The 24,043-nt window shown below is 35.9% G+C and overlaps 1 protein-coding gene across 4 annotated transcripts in view; it reads right to left on the reverse strand.

The window, feature by feature from the left end:
* Positions 1-2,774: 2,774 nt before the first annotated feature.
* LOC101743144 (otoferlin) overlaps positions 2,775-24,043 on the reverse strand; it is a 33,436-nt gene continuing 12,167 nt past the window's right edge. For 2 of the 4 annotated variants that reach the window (XM_062670290.1, XM_062670285.1), the window contains exons 3-20: positions 22,332-22,488; positions 17,759-17,945; positions 15,836-16,022; positions 15,065-15,191; positions 14,041-14,315; positions 13,633-13,823; positions 12,891-13,088; positions 12,607-12,723; positions 12,366-12,518; positions 12,087-12,287; positions 10,614-12,005; positions 10,258-10,392; positions 9,727-10,169; positions 9,365-9,654; positions 9,027-9,225; positions 8,522-8,760; positions 7,981-8,260; positions 2,775-7,558 (exon numbers count right to left, since the gene is read on the reverse strand). In XM_062670290.1, the coding sequence (XP_062526274.1) occupies positions 7,378-7,558; positions 7,981-8,260; positions 8,522-8,760; positions 9,027-9,225; positions 9,365-9,654; positions 9,727-10,169; positions 10,258-10,392; positions 10,614-12,005; positions 12,087-12,287; positions 12,366-12,518; positions 12,607-12,723; positions 12,891-13,088; positions 13,633-13,823; positions 14,041-14,315; positions 15,065-15,191; positions 15,836-16,022; positions 17,759-17,857 (4,707 nt within the window). In that variant the 5' untranslated portion in view covers positions 17,858-17,945; positions 22,332-22,488 and the 3' untranslated portion in view covers positions 2,775-7,377. The remainder of the gene's footprint in view (positions 7,559-7,980; positions 8,261-8,521; positions 8,761-9,026; positions 9,226-9,364; positions 9,655-9,726; positions 10,170-10,257; positions 10,393-10,613; positions 12,006-12,086; positions 12,288-12,365; positions 12,519-12,606; positions 12,724-12,890; positions 13,089-13,632; positions 13,824-14,040; positions 14,316-15,064; positions 15,192-15,835; positions 16,023-17,758; positions 17,946-22,331; positions 22,489-24,043) is intronic. The other 2 variants (XM_062670287.1, XM_062670288.1) reach the window with 2 other exon arrangements.

Consider the following 24,043-nt stretch of genomic DNA (forward strand, 5'->3'; position numbering starts at 1 on the left):
AATAAGTGAGACAGTTAAAATGGTAATTTTAGACGTTGACAGGTTACGTAAGCTATTTAATATCGGCCAGCTTCACGAAAGAAACTATTTGAATTGTAGTTTCAATTACCTTAGATATATATGACAATTACGGTTAGGTAAACAGAAAACATTCCTTTTAGATAAAATTATCCCATCATATTCTTTCGTTCTTAACTATCGCAATTAAATATATCAAATTTGTGTTCTGAGATATCAAGGATTCGCCTAGACGACCGACAACGCAGCGCAGCCTCGCCAAAGCGGTGTTACATTCCATATACTTACTTAAGATAGTGCATGGTGCTGCTACAACTCTTGTACAACTCTGCTGTTGAGTATAGACAATTGTATCAGCATCTTTCAGCGCACAAATGAGCCATCGAACATAATATTTATTTACAAGGATGGTTGTCGAAAAGATAGACAGACGGTGTGCTGTATAAATTTTTCTTGCTCATATAAAAGGTAACAGAGTACTTATGACTTGTTTTTTTGAAGTATAAGTACCTACTTACTATTGTATTAAATCAGGCCATACTAGAGAAGCAAGTTATACAAGTTTATACAAGACCCTACTGAGACCCATTCTTATTTATGGCTCAGAGACATGGGTACTCAGCAAAAAAGATGAGAACCGTCTACTTGTGTTCGAGCGTAAGATTCGAAGACGGAAATTCGGTGCTGTGCGGGAAAACGAGATATGGAGGACGCGCTATAACCACGAGTTGTATGATGTTTACAAAGATCCTAACATCATAACAACTATAAAGATTGAACGCCTACGATGGGCAGGACATGTGGTTCGAATGGAGATTACCAGAATGCCCAGACAATTGCTCTATGGCAAACCAGAGGGCCGCAGAAGTCGTGGCAGACCCAAACTTCGATGGTTGGATGGCGTGGAGCGCGACCTCAAAAATATCGGCGTCAAGAACTGGAAGGAGAAAGCCCTGAACAGAGCAGTCTGGAGAGACATACTGGACCAGGCTAAGGCCCACCCTGGGCTGTAAGGCCTAAGATGATGATGATGATACTAGAGAAGCATGTATTATTGGTCACTGCTAAACACTGGCCTAAACTTATGAAGATTGAATCTAATACTTATTGATTGTAAAGGAACCTTATCTTTTATATTAGTAAGATGAAGAAATTTTGACAATAGTGTTCTGTCATTGTCAAACCATTTAAAAAAACGATCAGGCGTACATATTTAATTTTTTTTAAACTAAATTAATTAGAAATTTTGCAAGTAGAATGACTGAAATCATTGAAACCGAACCCGAATATCCAGACGGCAGATTGGTAATCCAATACTTACAGGAAAAACGAAATGGTGCAACAATAAAACAAATTTTGGATCATCTGCGGCTCAAGCACGGCAGTACCTCCGAAGATCTCGACCAATCAGTTGGTTCTATGTTGGAGAAAGGTACGGCCCTCGGTTTTTTAGAGAGAAAAGGGTCTCATTATATGAATTGGTTGGCTAAAGAATTATGCGGAAAAAGAACATGTAGACGTCGACGTCGGAGTCGTTGTCGGCGCAGGCGTCGTCGCAAGATACGACGTCGCCGAAGCTGTCGTAGGAAACGTCGGCGCCGATGCTGACTACCCCATTTGCCTGATCCCAAACCTAAGCAACTCAGGCGAAGGAGAAGGCAAAAATAATTATTGGCCTGAGTCTGTTTTATAAATAACCATTACGCATCTAAGTCAAAAACATTATTACACTTTATTTGTTGTTTTTTTTCACCTTAATCCTCATCGACCATTACTCATTACTTATACGTAGCCCAGCCCACTCAGTTTCTCGCCGGATCTTCTCAGTGGGTCGCGTTTCTGATCCGGCGATAGATTCTGCAAAGCGCTGCTCTTGCTAGGGCCAGTGTTAGCAACACTACCGGTTAAAGCCCCGTGAGCTCACCTACACGACAAGGAGAAGCTGAAATAGCCTCTCAAGGCTATCAGCATAGGTAGGAGAGAAAAAAAACTCATACGTATACAAAAGTAGTTTAGCTTATCCATAGCTGAGGACGATATTGTGGCTATGGTCTAGGTCAGTGCAATAGATCAGCCTAGTACACTTTGTTTCACAACCATCGATGCTACATTATTTAGATCTCAATTTTCTATCTTATTTTTGATTTCTTCTCTTTTAATCATCTTGGTCGACTGCTCAGTTACATTGACTACTACAACACGAATCGATTCGTTCGATCGATTCGATTCCCGGTTACTGCTAAGCAGTATCTTAACACTGCACAAAATTCTAGCTTGTGACTGATGCATCCTTAATAATTTTAAAATTATTATTGTTAAATAAAAAGTCGTCAATGCATGCAGCCTGTGTGCGTTCCATACCGCTGGTTGAGAAAACCATGACCGAGGCGGGGAAGTGAAGGCTGTTGCATCATAAAAATTAATTTGGTACCCCACAAGAATTACCGCTATTTTTAAGTATGTAGCTGATCGAGTTATCATTTACCTAACCATCTATTATGAAGAAACGAGGGTTGTATTACATTCGTATTGCCCTATTTCTCTGTGGATAGTAAATTCGTACCTTAAGCACATTTTTATATCGCTTATTTCAGCCTAGCTTCATTTCGTACTGTATGCGGAGGGTGTTAAATAACAAAAGATTTCGACATTTTTCGGCACAAACTAAACATAAAAAATGCTCTTCCTCTTGAAATTTAAAAATCAAATTTCAAATCAAAGTGAACAGGGAAATGAACCACTGAAATAAAAGGCTATTTATTCTGTTCTACTGAAACTTTATTGAATATTAATTAATATAAATTGATTAAATATGCTTAAAGATTAAAAATGATATACATAGATATTCTTGAACATTACAAAACAGAAAAGCAATTACTAACATTAATTATCAATTTGGGTAAGCGATTTAACAACACAAATACCATAGAGACATACTGTAATAATGTTTTTTTTTTTAAAAACAAAATAAATATAGGCATATGTTAAAGTTATGGTATGATTAAATGTAGGCCGATAATGATTAACAGAACCAGGAACGTAAACATCTCAATTTGTTTCGAAATCAGAAAATGTTATTTTTAAATATGAAGCTATATTATAATGGAACAAAATTATTGGAGTATATTAAAATTGTAAAATTTTAAGCATGATAATGCATATTATTATATACATAACTTATTGAGTGGATGCGCTCACGCGACTTCAAAAGTTTCCCGGAGCCCGTGGTTATCATAAAACGTGAATGCATCCACCCAATCTAATTCGAAGCCTATTGCATTTTTCATAAAACTATTAGATATGCAAAACTAGCTACTTTGGTATGAAACCGTCTCATTGTAAAAAATATATCATTATTTGGAAATTTTTTAAGATTTTGTAGACTGCCTTGCTGTTCTTTCGAAGGTATTTCATAATTTTACACGGAACTTGAGTTCTTTGATTTCTTTTACTATTCGCGTCTCGGTCAGTCGTGTTTTTCTAAACCGTATTATTAGGTACTGTGTGCAATATTTACGAATGATTCGTTCAAATTAAATGTGAAAACTTATGATCAACGTTTGCTTAACTAAATAATTATTTTGTTTATTATGTAATTTGGGTAATATTTTCATTGAAAAACGAAAAAAGCTAAAAGTTTTTTATTTATTTATTTTGCATGAATCGTTTTTGGAGTCTTCTTTTTTCTTAAGTCAAGCCAAATTCCCAGTTGGTCTGATAGAGATTTCGGAAGTTTTTCGGTGTGAGTGTTCAGTTATTTTCCGTTAGTTCGGCTAGCGGCTTTGATATGCCTACGCAAATCAGCTCCGAGCGTTTCATTTCTTTATTGTATCAAGTTGTTATAAATTTAATAATAAGAACGATTTCATACCACTCACATACACCAAATTATACTAGCTTATATGAAATAGAATAAGTGTTTCTTATTAGAAACTTAGATAAATAGAGACATTTAATTTAAATATATGTATACTACGTCAAAACTTACGACTTCATTAAATGTGTCGATTTCATTCTAAATTTACGAGTTTTAATAATATGTATGATTAAGAGTATAAACGTCTGATTACGATGTTACTACAATAAGTGTGGTTATGAATAATTTTAATATATATTAATAATTATAAGTTATTATAATAAATTTTATGTTATAATATTTTTAATACTAACACCGATAAATACGTTTCCTAATGATAGCAGAATTCAAATTTACTGTTGAGTAAGTGAGCGTGGAGATAAAGTATTGAAAAAGAAGATGAGAATTTGTCTATGCAGTATATATGCTTAAAGCTGGACAGGAATTATATATACTAGGGTTGAAACGATTCTAAAGAACTCAATGGTTTTAAAACTAAGTATCCACTAGAAGCAGCCTCGCTTAAACGGACCATAGTCTGAGCCGTGCGCTTAGTGGAGATGGACATGGCGTCTCAGGTAAGTTTTTACTGGTGGTAGAACCTCTTGTGAGTCCGCACCGGTACCACAATCCCGCCTATTTCTGCCGTGAAGCAGTAATGCGTTTCGGCTTGAAGGGTGGGGCAGCTGTTGTAACTATGCTGAGACCTTGGATCTCAGCATGGCGCATTTACGTTGTAAATGTCTATTCGCTCCAGTAACCATTTAGCACCGGATGGGCTGTGAGCTCGTCCACCCATCAAGGAATAAAAAAAAGGTCATAGCTCCCAATGAAAATTGATAACGATACTCCGGCTAAGTCAATAAAAGCGCGATCTATTGCGATATAGCTCTTTTATCTTGCATCGATAATTTCCCTTTTTTTGGTGTATTCCGTTAATAGAATTGATGACTATTAAAGAAGCAGCTATTTTACGCGCGTCTGGTCTTATCGCGCTTTTGCTGTAAGCCTAATCGCGTCGCATCACTATAAATCGCAACATGTCTCGACCCTCTGCCTGGATGTGAGCAGTCTTAATGAGCTTCAAGTAGATGCTGCTCAAGTGGATATAGACGTTAAGAACTATTTCCAAATAACGGAGGTTCCCAAGAACGATAGTTCAATTTATGCCAGACAGACGGACTAAATAAACTTCATTAAATTCAGAAACCTTAGAAACAAAACACGAAAAAATATTTCTGAACGCTCCGAGTGAAAAAGTTTGTATGTAAATTATATTCTTGAAATTGATTAATTAATCATATCAATCAAACGTTGGTTAAAAAAGTTTAATATAAATTACATTACGTTGATTGAAAAATTATTGACAGTAATTTTTAAGCATTATTAAAGAATGTATGATTTGATTCGGGTATATGTACCTAATGGTTAAACAATTATCAAGCAATTCTTACATACAACAGAAGAGCCCGTTTATATTGTAGTATTACGAACAAGTATATAGAAAGAGGAGTCTTGATGGTAATTAAAATGGTATGGTCTACCTTCAAAGATGCCGCTATGAAAATGTCTGAAAATATCCTACTGTTTGCGCCTTGTAGATCAAATCGAAACCTTCAGCACTCACCGCATATCAAACGTTATTATATTGTATGCAGATATAATATGGTTAATTGTTAATTATATCATATATTATTATAATAATTAAGAATAACAGTTCTTTATTTATTTATACAAAGGTATGATTGGATAGGTAATTGAAAAGTAGGATCAAGATAGATACTGACGAGTTCATAATTTCAACTTGTAAATAATCGTGACCAGACCTGCCACTTGTAGCCTGTAGAGGAAGGATCAAGACTGTATTAAAAAATACACAAATGATTTTCGAACCTGTCGATGAGTCAGCATTGGTTCCAAGAAGTTTATTATTAATATTTATAAAAGTTTAATAAATATTAATACTAAAGCTAAAAGTGAAGTTGTTATATCTTATTTAAATACCGTAGAGCAGTTGGATTATTCTTGTGAGATACACGAACCATAAAGTGATTGTGATTCTGATTGTCACAGCAAAAATAATGATTGCCTTTAGGTATAGTATATATTTGGTTACTTTTTTTTTTGCTAGACTGTCTACTCGATTAGATTCATTAAGAAAATATGATGTCAGACTAGATATGTAAGTAAATTAACTTAAATTACAACATATATAGGTATAAGTATATAATATAATATTCATATATTAAAGAATTAATATATTGTTCTTATTGAACACCTATATAACTATGTCTTTTTCCTAAATACACCAAAAGCGTCTATGATAACAACATACGCTTAGAGGCTCAAAATTCCCGTTGAAAGGGCAGCCACCGTAACAAGAAGCACAATCTAAACATAAAGGTAATTACATCCTTTAGGGTGTTTCTTGTAAGTTTTCGTCATTCGGTGTTGGCTTCAACTAACGAACCGTATCTACGAAACTCTTATGTCGTGATAGATTAAATATACCATTGGTTAAAAGCAGTTAATAATTTTTTGTAACGAATACTGACAACTCCTACGTTTACGAAAAGAGAATCATTTATTAACATAATTGTTAAAAGTATCTTGACTTTATACATATATATCCAGCTAGTCGTACAAAGTGTGTACATACAATGGTTAAACGATGTATTATTTATTGCCTCCTCAGGCTGTCGAGCATGGCACCTGATAGAAATTGGTTAATGTTGCTCATAGACATCTGCAATACTAGAGGCATAGGCAAGTCACTGCCTAATAGCTGCGTGACCGGCGTGGCCATTTTAAGAGTAATTTAGCTTACAAGAACAGCTTATTTGTATTACACTTGATAATCTGATCTTGAATGTATCTCCGACTATTTGAAAGAGGCGGTTCCCGTTAATTTTCTTTAATTTTTAAAACGATGTGACGATCTTTATGTGATGCTATAAACTGATTGTACATATGTATACAGATTTGGAAGCCAGTTTCCCAAAAGTCAAGCAAAACAAGATAGTGTAGGTTTTCACTACACTAAGACTTGTATTGTAACATATCGCAGCGTTGCAAGTCAAACAGAAAGTACATTGAAGAAACATTAAATGAAATTTTGTAATATTAAATGTGATTTGAAGCTATTTATATTTTTTGCAACACTAATAATTGTTGATAGTGTAAGAATCATTTCAGATATACTCGTACATGTCATCTACGTCTAACAACAGTGTAGCTGTTATTATATAGGGGTTTTTTTAAACCCTCGAAAACCTCTTTATATTATAGTCAAACAGTGCGTACATTAATGCTTGTACTATGAATATAATTATGAGAGAATGCTTTCATAATATCCCGTCAATGCGTCAATCTTGTAATTTTACTAATGGTTATTTATAACAAGACTATTGTTGGTTAAAACACATTTTTTATAAATAAAGGTTGACTACGAATCCGAAATGTGCCTCTGCATGAATCGAGGTATTGATTCAATTGAAAATCATTTAAGCACCCAAAAGCCTTTTAACAGTGTAGCCTGGGACTGCGTAAACGAGTAGTAGAATCATGACAGCCATGGCGATGATGATAGCAGCCTTCAAGATAGTCCATTTGTAATTGTGCCAGACGATGTAACGGATCGATTTCAGTGGGTTCAAGAACCACATGAATGAAGCATCCGGGCGGCTGTGGAAAGACAGTGATGTTAAAACGATGTTTAACTTCTATTTACAACGATCGCGTCTCGCATGGTGAGAGTCGTTCATCAAAACGATACGATAGGAGCTGATTTAATGAGTTGTAAACATGTAATTCGCTTACAATACTATTGGATACACGAACGGTTCATTTAAGTATACATAATAATAGATAAATCAGACGTTTGCGTTTACAGTGATAGTATATTCTTTATTTGTTGCAGTTTATACTTTAGATTTATTCGCGAAGCAGCTGCTCTTATTAGGTCTCCTTCGGAGGCGCTCGGGCAGCTGTTAACAAATCCCACCCCTCCTGGCGGAGCCTTTGCTCGCCCAACTGTACTGGTGAAACTGGAAAGGCCTCCGGGCCAACAGTAATCCTTCAATCCTAAAAAAAAAGTTTGTACTTACTTAGGCTTTTCTAAGGGGTCAGGTTCACCGCGACCGAGTCCAGCGGGAACTTTATCAGCTTCCTCGCGAGTCAAAAGATGAATTTCGGCTTCGACTTTTCCAGTGAGTTCCATTTCTTCTGTGTCACGTTTTATGTAGAAAGGCCACCAGCCTTTAACGCGCTTCTGCTTAAAGATGTTTACCATTGGTACTGAGCCGTCGTTTCGTAGCATATCCAAAGTGCAGAGCTTCGATGATTTAGCGCCACGAGGAAAGCGGTTCAAATCAAGGGTAATAGCACCTGTTACAAAAAAGAAAAATTTATCATCGCAGTTTGTATTCGTAAAATCTACAATAATGTGTTTGTAGAGGTTTTACTATGTGATCTCGTATGATCATTAAGCGATATCATAAGTAGTTATAATAGTAATAGTAGTATATTAGTAATATCTAGTCGATTTTAACGCCTTTCGATTTTTTTTTCATCCTTTGTGCTCGTATTATGGAATACCCAAAAACATGCGAATGTAAGAAAATAAAAATAAAATAACGTGCTTTTTACCCAGAAAATCGTCTGCTGAGAAATGATCTGCGTCCCAAACTTGGAGCTCGAGACGAGCTGGAATCTTGCATTCTGTTTCATCCCAAGAGAATACTGACTCTTTGCGAGTGATCACTATACGTTCCTCCGCTTCCAGATAATCAAACGGATATATAAAACGCCAGTTAAAGTTGCCCTCGCCGGTGAGCGAGCGGTAATGTATATCAGTGCTTTGACAGTCATCTGGTCCTTTAACCCACCTGAAAATTTACTTCTCCTTTTACCAGCTGTAACTACACTAATCCTCCTGGAGCCCGGGTCTAATAAATATATGTGTATATAAATTTATTTATATCGGTAGTTATCCCATCGTAGTTATCGACTTCAATCTCCCGAAGTAATCTTTTAGATAACTTTTAGATTTAGGTAACTATTTTGGGTTCTATCGTAGTCATTAATATAGTTGAAATGAAAAAAAAAAAGCCATTTGTAAATCTAAAATAGTACAGAAAAAGTATATTCCTACCCTTTGACGTAGATGTCGGACATTTTTTCTCCGGTGAAGAATGCATCATCCTCCAGTACAACGTCATCTGTGTTCCAGATTATAACTCTCATTTCATAAGATTTTGGTTTCCGCGGAGAAATATCAAGTGGCGGTCCTGGCATAGGCATATCTCTAGGGAACATGTCGACCCACATTTCCAGACGGCCTTGTTCAATACCTTTCCGTAAAAGTTTTTATTTTATTTTTGCAATATATTACTTAGGGCTAAAGTCCAAGTTTATTAGTGCTCGTTGTTAATAATAGTAGTCTTATTATATAATATTATATCATTAAAGGGTTGTATATAGTAACTTTACCTGGTTTACTGGGATTATAAAGAGGTCTAGTTTCAACATGTTCGGTGACTAGCTTTGTACCCACTCGAGGAACTTCTTGCCAGCGGTGCAAGACAACTAGCGCCATTTGTTCTTCTATGGTGTCGGGGTTAGAGAAAAGTTCTGGATCATCAACCGGGATATTGAAAATAGTTTTGCCAATTTTGACACGGCTCTGTTCGTAAATTGGTGGATCTAATTTGCCGTCTTTGCACAGCTTGGCCAATATTTGGGTGGGCTTCATAGCATCGCGCCATTGATTGTACCCTTGCCTATTTAAGTTAGTTTGTTAGTAATTGGTTAAAATGCTATGTTTTGCATAGTAATGTGTAAGAAATACTCACTCTTCGTATTTTTTGGGAAGTCCACAAGTCGCTCGGTGGCGGCTGTAGAAACGATTCTCGAGATCAATTTTAGTTTCTCCAATAAGATCGTCAGACCCCAGCAAGTCCCAATCGAGAACTTGAATAGTCAGCATAGAGTCCTGAGGGAACGTTGCCTCTATTTCGAAGCATTTACCGAATACAGGATTCAGTTGTTTGGAAACGTAGTGTTCCTTGTCACTGATGCGCTTGGAGCCCAAGTGTAGTACAATGTATGGATCGGCTTTTCCGTTCAAATCCATTGGGTGAAGGTCGGTAGCCTTGACAATATACACTCGAATCAACACATGAATTGGATCGTTGTTGGGAACTCCTTGGAAGAATCCATGATTAGGGTCCATTCCCATTACAGTATGATCGTCAATACCTTTGGGCAGAGGCCATTTGTAGAATTTGAGGGCGCCCTAAATAATTGAAAATTTTAGATGATCATTCGTTTGAAAATAAGCTTAATTAAATATTCTTAATTTTAACTATTTCAATTTTCATTACCTTGAACACTCCTACAACTCTGCTTTCATCTTCAGTGTCGTCCCCAGTTTTCTTGCCTCGATATAGTTCGAACGAATGAAGCCATTCTTTGAACTCTTCATATTCTGGTACCGCTTCTAGTTCATGTGGGTACACCTAAGCCGCATAATTCAGAAATTTATGTACTTTACAATATAATAAGCTTAACTTTAGGATTTATAATTGATGAAAGAGCTAATGCGCTACCTTGAATTAAGAATATATCGAATAACTGTATTGTGTATCAAGTGTCTCATTCTTGTTATACTGCAGAAATAGGATAGTAATACCTACCAACGCGGGTATGCAATAAGCCCTAGTACCTTTACTTATTTTACCTTTGCCAAGGCTGTGCGTGGTATCTCGTTGCTCTTCGTCATGCTTGGGCTGATTTTAACAGTTATAGAAGCCCGACGGCGGCCTTTCGGGCGATCTCGATCGCGTTCACTAACTGATCTTGGGGAATGTGTAATATCAGGAGAGCGGGCTTCGCCAATCATCTCTAGTTTCTGAGTCTGTGGGAATTGTCTTTCTTTCTTTGCTTCTTTTTCGTCCTCGATCATATATTCAATAGAAGCGAAGTATTTAGTCCACCAATCTTTGCTGCGCTCAGCATCGCCCATGATAGAGTCGGTGCTCGGCTTCCTCTTCCTCACGGGTTCGTTTCTTGTAAACCTTATACGCAATGGCTGCTTCCCAGAGCTCGGCGGTCCCGCAAATCGTGAATCACGGGAAATTAGAGGGCAATTTTCCTTGAACCCATCATTTTCGATTGTTATTGCGTCATCTTGAATGATACAATTGGCGCGTAGGTCTACATTTTGCAATGGAATTATTGACTTTTTCCTCTCTTCTATATCTCGTTCTTTTTTGCTCATTGGAGTGTAAAGATATTTGTGGATGGAGTTTAAAGTATATGTTCCTACCAAAGTTGTTCTACCAAAACTTCGACAGTCCACCACTCGAATGGTTAATGGAGGTCGATATAAATCTTGATCAGGAAGTTCAACATCCACATATTTAATAGGATTCGTGAAATTGGGATTTCGTTTTGCATTTTGTATCACCGTTGAATATATAATATGACCAGCACATTCAATATCGACTCGGGGCTTATCGACAGTTAGTAGATGGACGCGTTTTAAATCACGCAGGCCCCAAAATAGTACTTCAATGCGATATTTAGATAATGTAGGTCTTATACCACGCGGGACTGGTAGAATAGGACCTTTGTTGACATCAATTGGTAGCTTTCCATTTCCTTCTCGCGGAGTCGGCAGGTTGGGGAGTACAGAAGCGTCCTTTTTTGGTGGTATTTCAAGAAGTTCGAAGGTTGCTAATAATTCACCAGCTCTGTCATCGCCTCTAGTGATTTCGTACCACTCCAGTGAAGGGAGCTTCTGTGATTTGTCACAGGTTTCTTCGAAAGACTTCACATTCGGTTTTGCAAGAGTGCGACCGATAAATTCGGATTTTCCAACTTTGTCTTGGTCAAATATTTCTATTACGATCGTTGGCGGATCAGATTTGATTTGTTCCATTGTGCTGAAGAGAAGTACATCATCGAAAACGAGCAACTCATCCCATGTTGGACTTAAAGTTTCATCTATTACTTGGGTGGTGGTAGTACAGTCACCAATAACTACTCGAGCAAACGGATCCGATAGTCCGGACGAGTCAGAAGCAATCAGAGAACGAGCTTGGTAAATATATGCTCTCATTTGGAAATTCTGAAATAGATAATTAAACAATAAATTGGGACATCACATTAAATATAACTTTCTCTTTACCGTATCTAAATTAAGGCTTACGTGTTTTTCCATATAAAATATGTTGGTCGGCGGATTAGATCGTATTTTGTCAGCGTTTCTTAGCTCGCTACTGGGATCATAGCCTTTCGGTAGACCGTCAATAAAATGTTTCTTGTCCTGAACGACGCCAAGCCACAGGTAGACGCTGATTTTTGCTGGAATAGCCCAGCCGCTTGGCGTGGTCGCTTTCTTTCCAGGCCACTTAAAATAAAAAACAGATGTTTTATTCTGTTTATCAAAAAAGAAGTTGTATAAACGTATTTAAAGATAAAAAGTTACCTTCATGAACAGAGTTTGCATTTTTCCACAGTATTTACCACACTCTTCTGGTACGTCAGAGTAAATTAGATACCGAGCTGGAATTCTTTGGTATGCCAAACGTTTTCCGTTGCTAATAAGCCAAATAAAGATATCGGGCATTGCATGCTGTGCCTGTCAGATCAAAATTTATAACATTGAAATCAATGTACTAAGTTTAACTCTCCCAACTAAGCAACAATTTGTAGGATGGAGTACTTACATCCTCGCACAAAGATTTTAACTTATTTAGATAAGCATGAGCAGTACGCAAGCGATCTTTAATCGAATGCTTTGTGATTAAAGCCCTCAGTCCCTTAGTAAGGCTACTTAGGTGACCCTGTAAATAAATTGTCAAAGCAAAAATGTTGGTTATTAGAATTTCTCTGATCTTATTTTGATTCGTTAGTTTGAACCCGACTAATAAAATGGACGACCATGGACCCTATTTATAGATGAGTTCTGTTGTTATTTTTTCACAAACACTATTTATGTAAATTAACTCACAATTTCATATAAGCACATTTTCTGTCGTTCACGATCAAGCTTAGTATTTCCGATTGGTGGGGCGTTGGTCATGTGGCGTACATAAGCAGCGCAGGCACTGCTGACTGTTTCAAGAGCAGATTTCAAAGCCAGAATACTGTTGCTGCCTGGATTAACTTCCGATTCAATTGTCGCTTGGGCATCATTCAGCCCCTCCTCCTGCAAGTAGTAACGGAACTCTTATTTAGATTAGTCTAAAAAGCTTCATCGATTGAATCCTCCTTTATGCGACTGGTATTAAGTAAGAAAAAAGTTCCTGACGTTTAAACAGCAATAATCTAACCTGAGTATTTGGTGCAGCGTGTCTTGTAATCATTCCAGAAATGGAACAGGGAAATGAATTTCCAAATTTAAGTATTAATTTGAAAGGGTCGCTATGAAAGAAATATAAATAAAAGATTGGAAATTAAAAAAAAAGCATTGTCGTTTAGCACGTGCACTATAATCATATGTTATTTTATTGTTCTAGATCAGTAGATCAGTAGTCATGGCCTACCTGGTGTTAAAAAGTAATCGGAATCCTTGAACATCACAACGTGTAATACATAAATTCGAAGTGACTTTATATTGTATACTAGAGCTGCCAAGTGACTTATTTGAGCAGATACAAACAGACTAGTGCTACTTACCTAAGCGGGTTCACATCACACCTTACAAAAGTAACACAAAAGAATTAAAGCATCTGTGTGTTGTGTTTACTTACGAATTTTTCGACAATATTGGCGATCAAGTTGGAGTTGTACATTCTGCGGCGATGGTCAGGCCAAATACTGCGAACGTGCATGCATTGCTTGTGATCCCAATACGGAATATAATAATAAGTCTTGTCAGTCGATGTTGCTTTTGTGGGATGCGTTAAGCTTTGCCAATATCCGGTGTCCACACTAATGTCCTCTATGAGACAAAAGGGAACATATGTTACGTCGTCAATAGTTCGTCAATAATTCATTTTTATTTTTGAACGTTTCTATGTTTCAATTTTAGTGGACGGAGTCAAAAAATATGAATTGAAATCCAATACCATTTGAAGCAAAGAATGAGGATTTCTCTACGTAACGTGTCAATATAAAAAACCATAGGTTAATGTTTCAGGCGTATTTTAATAGCTCACCGTTCTCTTCGAGGTCTACATCCTGTGGGCGCCGTACAGATTCGTTGTGACCATCCAGGCTGTTCCCAGAATTACCGATGCTCAGTTCAAACTGCAATGCCTTATCCACCAGACGCTTATCGATCATGTTGGCGTCGAAAATTGTCGAAAACAAGAAGAACTCCGCGTTCTTTTCGAAACTGGACTCAATGACTGGTGGAATAGATTCTATTTCGACCTCAGTTGTTGGACATTCAATGCTCTCCGCGATCTCCGTGCGGATGGAGAGAAGAATCCTTAAAACGTAATGATAATATATAAAAATGTTACTGACCTAAACGGTATTGTAGCTTATTTGGAGGTTCTAGTAAAGTAAACCTTAATAAAAGAATTCAATTTATTTAAGGTTTTTTTCGATGATAACCTACTTGCCCATACTATAAATGAAGCCCGTATTTGTCTCAGCCTAATAATTATTAAACTAATAGTGCTTTATACTGAACCGTAATAATAGCGCCGCCTTATTTTCTACTTAGCTCAATCTTATCTTGAGTACCGACATACTAGCGTGCTGTGAGCTCATGAACGGTGAAATCACTATCTTGTATATTTCTTCACGAACCAATAAAGCCTTGAAGTCTGAAGGGCGTTTGCTTTATTCCAATGCTATTGGAACTTCGACTTCACAATACATTGAAAGTCGTATTGTTTTTACGAGCTGTGAACTTATCAACCTGCTTAGGCTAACAAAATAGAGAACATTTACACTGAAGTAATCTCATTCATTCAAATCGATTTATGTTACTAAGGCGCCTGAATTGACTAACTTGCCGCCTTTTGTTTGTTAATGTATGTTTTAGTCTTTTAGGTTTCTTAAAAATAGTATAGAAATAGATTTATTCTCGGTATCTTCGGATACGTCTTTCCCAGACTTCACTAGATATTCCGGCGCCTTAATTACAGAAATCGACATTATTACTTCAGTGCGCCGCGTAGGGCCTACATGGCAGTCAAAGGGTTAGAAAATAAAAAAATCTCCACTGACCTGGCGCGGTAGGCAACGCCTTCACCCATTCCCATGTTAAGGTTCGCGTGCTGGTCAATAATACTGTAGTCTCGAGTTGAGCCGTACATGTATACGTAGGCTGGACCAAACGTTGGCAAAAACCCTGCTAAACATTTGAATTTTAACAAATGTTTTAAGATAATTCAGAACTTAGGTCAGCCATCTATCTATATATAAAAATGACGTGCTGTTCGTTAGCCTCGCTAAAACTCAAGAAAGGCTGGACCGATTTAGCTAATTTTGGTCTTGAATTATTTGTGGAAGTCCAGAAAAGGTTTAAAAGGTAGATAAATGTTAAAATGCTCGGAATTAAATAAAAATAACAATTTTGTTTTCCCTTTGATGTCTCCCCCGTTGGACGGATTCCTTTTTTTTGTTTTAAGTTTATTTTATACAAAAGTTTAGGTATTTTATTTATCGATTGAGGCACTACGAAGTCTGCCTGGTCAGCTAGTCGTCATTATTTAAATTAGTCATTTGGACCGTACACAGAATATTCTTTTTTTATGATTAAATGATTAGTGGTGGCCCGGAGACCTTTCCAGTTTCAACAGGACAGGTGGGCGAGCAAGGGCTCAGCCAGGAGGGGTGGGATTTGCTAACAGCTGCCCGAGCGCCTCCGAAGGAGACCTAACAACTCAAAAGCAACTGCTTCGCGAATGAAGAATATTCTTATTAGTATTTAGTGGTAAGTGAACGTAATGACATATCGAATGTGAATTATACCTAGTAGAATTTCAAATAGTTTACCGCGTTCTCCGTCATTGGAGATTGTCTTGAGGTCAATGAAGTGCGTGCCGATAATGTTAGGATGGACCGGAGCATTATCCCGAAGCTGGACCTTGATACGTTGACAGAGCGGTGGGAACATCTCCGTAAATATTATCTGCTCGTTCCACACTGGAGCGTAGCAGTTCTTCTTAACTGATGTGCTCCCCTGTTTTTGAATATTCGGTAGTTTAGTGTTAGCGTAATGAGTTAGTGTGGTACTGCATTAATAATGTGTTGTAAAAATCGTCACTATTCATAGAGATTTAGGAAAAAGGGTGACAATTTCGAAATACTCGTTCATCAATAGCAAAGTGGAAAGAAAGAGGCCTAGGGGGCGTAGTCCCATACGCTGGTTCGATCAGATTAAGACGACTTTGGAATCCAGCATCAATGTCGCTATCCACTGCGCGGAGGACAGGAGTGAATGGAGGAACATAGTCCTAACAAAAGTGCTCAGTAAAGGTCACGACCCTCAGAACTGAGGAATACGACGCACGGAGGAGGAGTATTGATAGAGATTTATTTATTGTGAATAGCAAGAAATTTTGTGCTATGAACTATTTATCAGTGTTCTGAATTAAATATTTATAAAGCGAATTTTTACATTAACAGATTTACACGAAATTCTTCACTTATGACAATGAATATAGGAAATTTTCATTTACCTATAATAACCTTACCTATAATAACATCAACCTATAATAAAGGTTTTGTAAAAACAGCTGTTCAATAAACATGGAAATCAAATATTATCAAATTCGTGGTAGCGAATCACTACATAGTATAAAACAAAGTCGCTTTCTCTGTCCCTATATCCCTATGTACGCTTAAATCTTGAAAACTACGCAACGGATTTTGATGCGGTTTTTTTAATAGATAGCGTGATTGAAGAGGAAGGTTTATAAGTATAATAACACCCATTTAAGCGAAGCGAGGGCGGGTCGCTAATGGATAATAATTTGTAACTCCCAAAATATCACAGGTTCGAGATTCGAGACAATGGTACATCCCTTACACATTGTTTTCATTATTTCTGAAGTCTCATAAACAACACGTGACGTGTTTTCAATAAGACATTGTAGAATATGAATTTTTTTTCTAAAGACCCTAGTAAATATCATTAGCATTTTTATTTGTTCGGGTCTATAAATCTATATCTATTTAACGGCTGTCTGGTGTAGTGGTAAGTGACATGGTCACTACACAAGGGGCTCGCGGGTTCGAATCCCGCCAAGGGAAGATATTTGTATGATAAATATAAATGTCTTTTCCAGGGTTACGGATGTATATTAAATATGTGTATGTGTATAATAAAAATCTTATATTTATTTCCGTTATCTGATACCTGTAACACAAGTTCTTTACGAACTTATCACGGGACCAGTTAATGTGGCGTGACTGTTAGTAAATATTTATTTATTTATTTATATATTAATACGGGAAGCAGAAACTTTGTACTCTTTTTTACGAAAATTGCGCGGACGGAGGAGTATGAAATTTTTCACACTTATAGAGAATATAGAGAAGAAGTGCAGAATGTTAATATTTTTTTAAATTATGCCTAAAAAAATCATTAATTATATAACGAAAACATTACACACACTACTATGTATTTGAGTAAACACATTATATACACACACATATACTCAGTGTTTGTTGTCAAACTTTTGTCACTGTCGAAAGTCTGTGGTCAAATTGACAAAAGATTAATATTGTTTGTCTTTAACATCATTTGTCTATAGTGTGTATGTAGTCTTGGCGAAATCTGTGAGTATAATAGTCTTTGAAAATAGAAGCATAATAATGTTCAAACTTATAATTTCAACTAATTATAGTCGAATTTCGACTACAGAAGGACCACTAGTAACATTTAACAGTGATAGTATTTGCTGGGTCACTTACTGTCATTCCAGCGAAGCTGACTTGGACGTACGGATCGACTAATTCCGTGCTCTCTCCAGTGAAGGCTCGTTTCACATTCGATATTATAGAGTAGTTCATCTTCGGAAGTCCTTCGGCCTTGTACACTTTGACGATAAACTTAGCTCGTTGACGCTCAATTGGCACGCCGTCGGGTAGCAGCAAATTGCTGAGCAAGAAATTTTATACAATTAGATACGAAAATTGAAATGAGAGTATCTCTTCACTTTGATGCGTACTACTGTTCCTAGAAAACCTGAATTCTAATACACCTCGGCTGTGATGCCTGTGCCCTTGTGTCGGGCTTTCGGTCGTCGGGCTCACTGAGGCTTCACGTTTTGAAGACACATCACATGTATTCGCGTTTCATGTAATAATTATTTATTTATTACACTTCAAGTAAAATTTACATTGGCGGACTTAATGCCTTAGGCATTCTCTACCAGTCAACCTAATTACCATCTGTTTTGGCAAGAAATCATTGTTCTTGGATTTCTGAGATCTATACACATACAGGCTATACATGTGCTTTGCGATTTCATCCACGTTATATTTAATTTTGCTGTTTAGACAGAACGTAACTCAAGTTACATTTTCGCGGGAAAAAAAGCATTGTTTGTCTACATTCTCTGGTTGATAAAAAACTAGTAGTACTGCTGTAGCTGTAGTTCCTTCGAGCCGTGATATTACGAAGCATCAAACACACTGTTGTATAAATTATAGCAGCTATATAAGACATTTAGACATTGCTCACTAAACTACCGCTATGTGGCACGAATTGGGATATAAATCGATTCAACTATCATTGTTCTGTAGGTTTGTATTTAGCTTCTACCAATACTGTAAGAAGATTCCGCTGTCAAGACAATTTATGGGTTTGGTGCAGGAATTGGTGGTTCTTATCAAGGAGCGTATCGTGAGGAGGTGTCTCTTTCAAGTATCCTGGCCACTGATGGTGGGTAAATACCGTAGCTCTGTATAATTATTCCGGGAAACAGTCATACGTTTGTTAAGAGCGAGACGGTTTTAAATCATTAATTAAGTATGTTTTATGAAATGCCCTCGAAATAGAACAAAAAAAACTAAACATGAAAATATTTCATCTATATTAATTATTAATATTATAAAGAGGAAATATTTGTTTGTTTGTTTGTTTGTATTGAATAGGCTCCGAAACTACTGAACCGATTTGTAAAATTATTTCACTGTTTGGAAGCTACATTATTCCTGAGTGACATAGGCTATATTTTTTTTAAAAAAATTAGGTCTCCTTACTAAAGCTCCAATAATGTAACCCAAGGTGTAAAAAAATTACCTAAAATATTCTTTACATCGCGTGACCTGCAAAAACTATTGATGATAGCATAAAATAATGTACTACGACTTTATAGAACACATTATTATTTACAAAAAATGTCGCGACAGCATATGTCTTGCTAATATAGCTATGCCACAATAAGTGTTCTTTTATTTAAAAAAAATAAAACGAAGTCAAAAATCGTTGAAATTTTTGTTAAAGACCCGAGCGGAGCCGGAGCGGGCCGCTACAGTAAAATAGAAACGGTCTAAGATTTTCGTTTACTTTTTCATATTGTTTAATGTTACAGTTTCGAAATCTCAACCAACGTACGAGTAACCGCCGCATAAATATTACAATAAATGAATAATACATGTGGACAGACATAATGTGACTACGAATATCGTGAAATTGTTTTTCCGAAGCGCTTCCCAAGAGGCGGAATCTTGGAGCAGCTACAGAGCTGTACTCGGTATTCATAATAATTGATCTCTATTATAGAATAACTATTATTTCGTGTTTAATATCATACTTTATAATCCGTTTTAGTAGCAAAATTATGGAACAAGTAATTTAAAACAAAAAAGAAAAAATATAAGTAAAAGATTTGAAAACACTTTTTTTTTTATTCCTTTCTTTCCATGAATGCCATCCAAATATCCTTGCAAGATATTTGCATTATACAAATACTTAATTTATGAGCTTCGTCCAAGTCTTACTACGGTTCTGCTCGACAAGGAATGCACTGAAATTCATTAAATTGATTTCACGGAAAGTACCTAAGTTTTGATTTACAAACTTAACGGACTCTTGCGAATGTATCTTGAAATAAAAAAAAATGCATTAGATTTCTCATAGATGCACTTCTCAAATAACATTCTTGATAGTATTGTTAGGCTTCTGAGCCATTACGGAAATCACAATAACCAAAGTGAAGTGAAGTAGAAGCGGAGTTTTATAACATTTGGAAAATATTGAAAAAAACGAGGCACGTCAACTTGAGAATCGTTTGTATACTATAAGCGTTCGTTTTAATTTTTATATACAAAATTTATTGATTGCGCAAGTAATATAGCTCTGAGCTCTAAAATTGCACATCACTATCTACAAATCGTATTCAAATCAAAATTCTAAGACTAAGAAGACATCATTATATAGAAAAATATAACAGTATATTTAAAAAGCAACCATTACAATAAAAGGAACAAAGACAAGTCGTCAAGGGACTATCTTTACCTTGATACTTGAATACAGAAGATAGTATTCCCTGTAGAAATGTGTTTTGTAATCTTTGTTTATAGATGGAAAGCGAAGCAGTTTCGGAACAAACTCTTGGTATTTATTTTAAGTAGGTAATTTTTAAATGAAGTACTCTCGGTTAAACAATAATGTTTACGAGTGTTTTGAACTCGCTTGGACTTATGAGATTACGCGATTTTCCATTTTCTATAAAAAATACAAATTTTCCTAACTGTTTTGAACCATGTAGCTTATCTTCCACAGTGAAATATCAAATAAAAAAAAGATGTGGTGTCGTGGGACACCAGGTAGGAACGAAGTTCCTTCGGCTAATGTAGAATCGACACAATTTGCAAAAAAAAATCGTGCTCAATTTTATGTAGGTTTTCTTGATTTTTCTCTTAAATTTTGCTGGTTTTTATTTAAGTACAGGAAAGTTTTTAGGAAATTCAGTATTTTAGGAAATAATAAATTACGTAAAATTAAAAAAAATATCGTAATTCAAATTAATTATCAATTAAAATAACAAAATATGTATCTTTATTTTTGTTTGACAACATAAAATTACATAGAAATATAAATAATTACAAAATAGAGAGAGAAGGGATGAGAGAACGAAAAGAAAAAAGGAGAAAGAGAAAGGTATTATACACTACTCGCTTGTGTATACGACTGTCGCGCCTGCGCACGTCTCATTTAACGGTTTTATTTCACGATCTTTTTCTTACGGTTTTACTATCACATTTTTTTCAGTTCAGTCGCGCAGCAAAATCCCTATTCCCCTCCAAGCCTGCCGTAAAGAACTTCGTTCCAAAAAACCTTTAAAAACAAACAAATCACTACAATTTATAAAGGCTTTATTTTATTTTATTAATATGTATAGGATTTGTGGGTTTGGTTCGACACGAGTATCTTGACTATTTTTGTTACAATTACTCGACACATAGTAAGCGAACGCTACGCCGGTTTTTAGGCGTAATCTAGACATCAATCTCATGTTTCAGTATGCGCAACATTCAGCTCCGGTAAACGATTATTAAAATTTCAGGAGGACTATTATTTATTTATAAAAAAAAGGGGGCCGGGTAATAATTATCCATCCATCTATGTAAAAAAAATATGTAACGTCAATCTTGCCAAAAATGGAAACCTTAATTATATTAGTATCAGATTTATTCTTCACTTCGAACGGAAATTTCTGTGTGAAATTAGCAGAATAGGGAGCCAAATAGTGCGTATTAACAACATGTCCTACCTCGAAATAGAATTGAGTTACAAATACTATGAGCACATAAGTGTGTTGACACATATAACAGACAATGTCAAAATGTCTAACATAAGAACATGTTAAAGACAAGTCAATACAGCATTCACTTTGGGTATTTCAATAACGTCACGCTGTCTTCTGGAACAATGATATCATAAATTGTCTTCGCGACTTGATACGGCTATCACTTACGAATGTGTTCGTATTTCACATTATTATTATAACAATTCGTACGTAACATCTGTATCCCAAAAGATTTACTGTACCAATAAATAAATATAAAAAAAAAAATTGTGCTGAAAAAAAAAACCCTACATTTGTTTATTTTTGTTTTTGTAATTTAATTTGCTGGCTTATTACGAGAACCTAAATATTATTCGGTTTCTGATTAGTTTAATGGTTATCTTTATTTCTATTATTATTATTATTATTATTCGGCCTGAAGGGTGGGGCAGCCGTTGTAACTATACTGAGACTTTAGAACTTGTATCTCAAGGTGGATGACGCATTTACGTTGTAGATGTCTATGGGCTCCAGTAACCTCTTAACACCAGGTGGGCTGTGAGCTCGCTCACCCATCTAAGCAATAAAAAAAAATTATAAATTACCTAGAAGACTAAAAAAAAAAAAACTTAGGATCATAGGAATGTAGGAAAATCGTAAAGAATCAAGACAATGATATCACGACAGAAATAATTATAATCGTACTATAAAGAATTGCACAATCCACAGATTCTAATATTTTTACTCACGCTTCGATGTCATCCTCGTCTTTTTCGCTCTTCGGTGGGATCTTGATCGTGTCGCCTTTACCAATTATACTAATGTCGCACTTCAGGTAGCCCTTAGCCCCGGCGGCTACATCATCAGGGTCAGTCAGCAAGGCCCATTTGTGATAGAACTGGCGGTCTGTTGACAAGGTTGTGGGTCAAATGAGTAAATACCGCTAGCTCTAGAAATCTATTATATTTCTAGTTTAAAAATTTCCATTTAATACTAATATTTATTCGTAAACAAATTTCAATATTTATTTGTCTGTATTTCTTGTTCATGTTTTATTTAATTAAAACGATAGCCCTCATCTAATCTTAAAGAAAATTTGTTGTTTATTTTTTATTTATGTTTGAAATTCATATAAAGCGATATTAGTTAAGGAACAAATACGGGTAAATCTTTGTAGCTTTGATATTCTTTTCGTTAAGTGGCGGTCTATCATCGCAACCCCTTTCAACTTATATTGATTTTGTTAACACAACATACGTATATGTATGTGATGAATATCTGGTTATTTTTTATTGCCTTTGTAGACAGACCGGCATACGGAACTTAATGCCGATGGGTATTTGCAATGCCTGGGCAGAGCCAAGTCGCTGCCTACAATAGAAGATCCTCAACCGAATATGTGTTAAAGCACGATAGACAGATAATTTGAAGTCTACTTCTGAGAAGATAGGAGGTTCTCAATGAAAATAGCCTTTGTTGCTTATAAAATTCCTAATTTTCACCCCAGTGGTTTTGTATATTGGAAAGCGGTGTGATTGCGAGCCGCCATCTTTCCTGTAACCACCGAGAACTAATTTCGGTTTGAAGGTACAGCGGTAATGACACTTCAATCTCATCGCTCGTCAAGGAAAGCCAAATTCACGCTGGGTTGTCAACGGGCGATTATAAAAAATAATAACAACACTGGAAAAAATGAAAACGTAAAAATCACGATAGAATACTTAATGCCTTGTGTTGCAAGCGCAATTGCTGTGAATCGTCCTTATATTGATTTGTTTAGCTAGATTTTAAAATATTGAAAGGTACATACTACTTACATCTTAAATATATCACGGTACTGACTAACTGTTAATGTTACTCAAATTAATCAAAGCTAAAAAGATGTTCTCTGTATTGTGCACCATATTTAAATTAACAACACCAAAAGTTTATAGATAATTATTTCGCAATGCAGAAACATAGCACAATATTCACAAGCGAAGGCGTTGACCGGAATACACAACGTTTAGTACAATATAGTTAACTATTCTATGAATAAAAAGCATTCGCTTAGCGAAATATTGCAAGCGATGTTTTGCATTTAGACATTAAATGTCAATCGAAGTTGACGACACATCAAGGTGTTTGAAGTTTTTTCAGAGTATAAAATGTGAGCCGTCATCTACGAATTACATTAATTGCATGGGACAAAAGTTGAATTCGATCCAACATGAAACAGTGACTTACCGATCCGATAGTGTAATTATTGGAGACTATTAATACTAGAAGATAATAAACTACTTTAAATATCATATCTTTATATTATAGTAAAATCTACTAGTGGTCTATATTATGACGTAGCTGCCATCTATGTGAACGTAAGTGATGGATACGTATTTTAATCATGTCTCGTGCTCACGTGAATATTGAGTGGTTAGTGTTATCATGTGGGATTTTTTACGCAGCTACGATGTGTTTGTAA

The sequence above is a fragment of the Bombyx mori genome, chromosome 1, assembly GCF_030269925.1.
Source record: "Bombyx mori chromosome 1, ASM3026992v2".
NCBI classification, from domain to species: domain Eukaryota; kingdom Metazoa; phylum Arthropoda; class Insecta; order Lepidoptera; family Bombycidae; genus Bombyx; species Bombyx mori.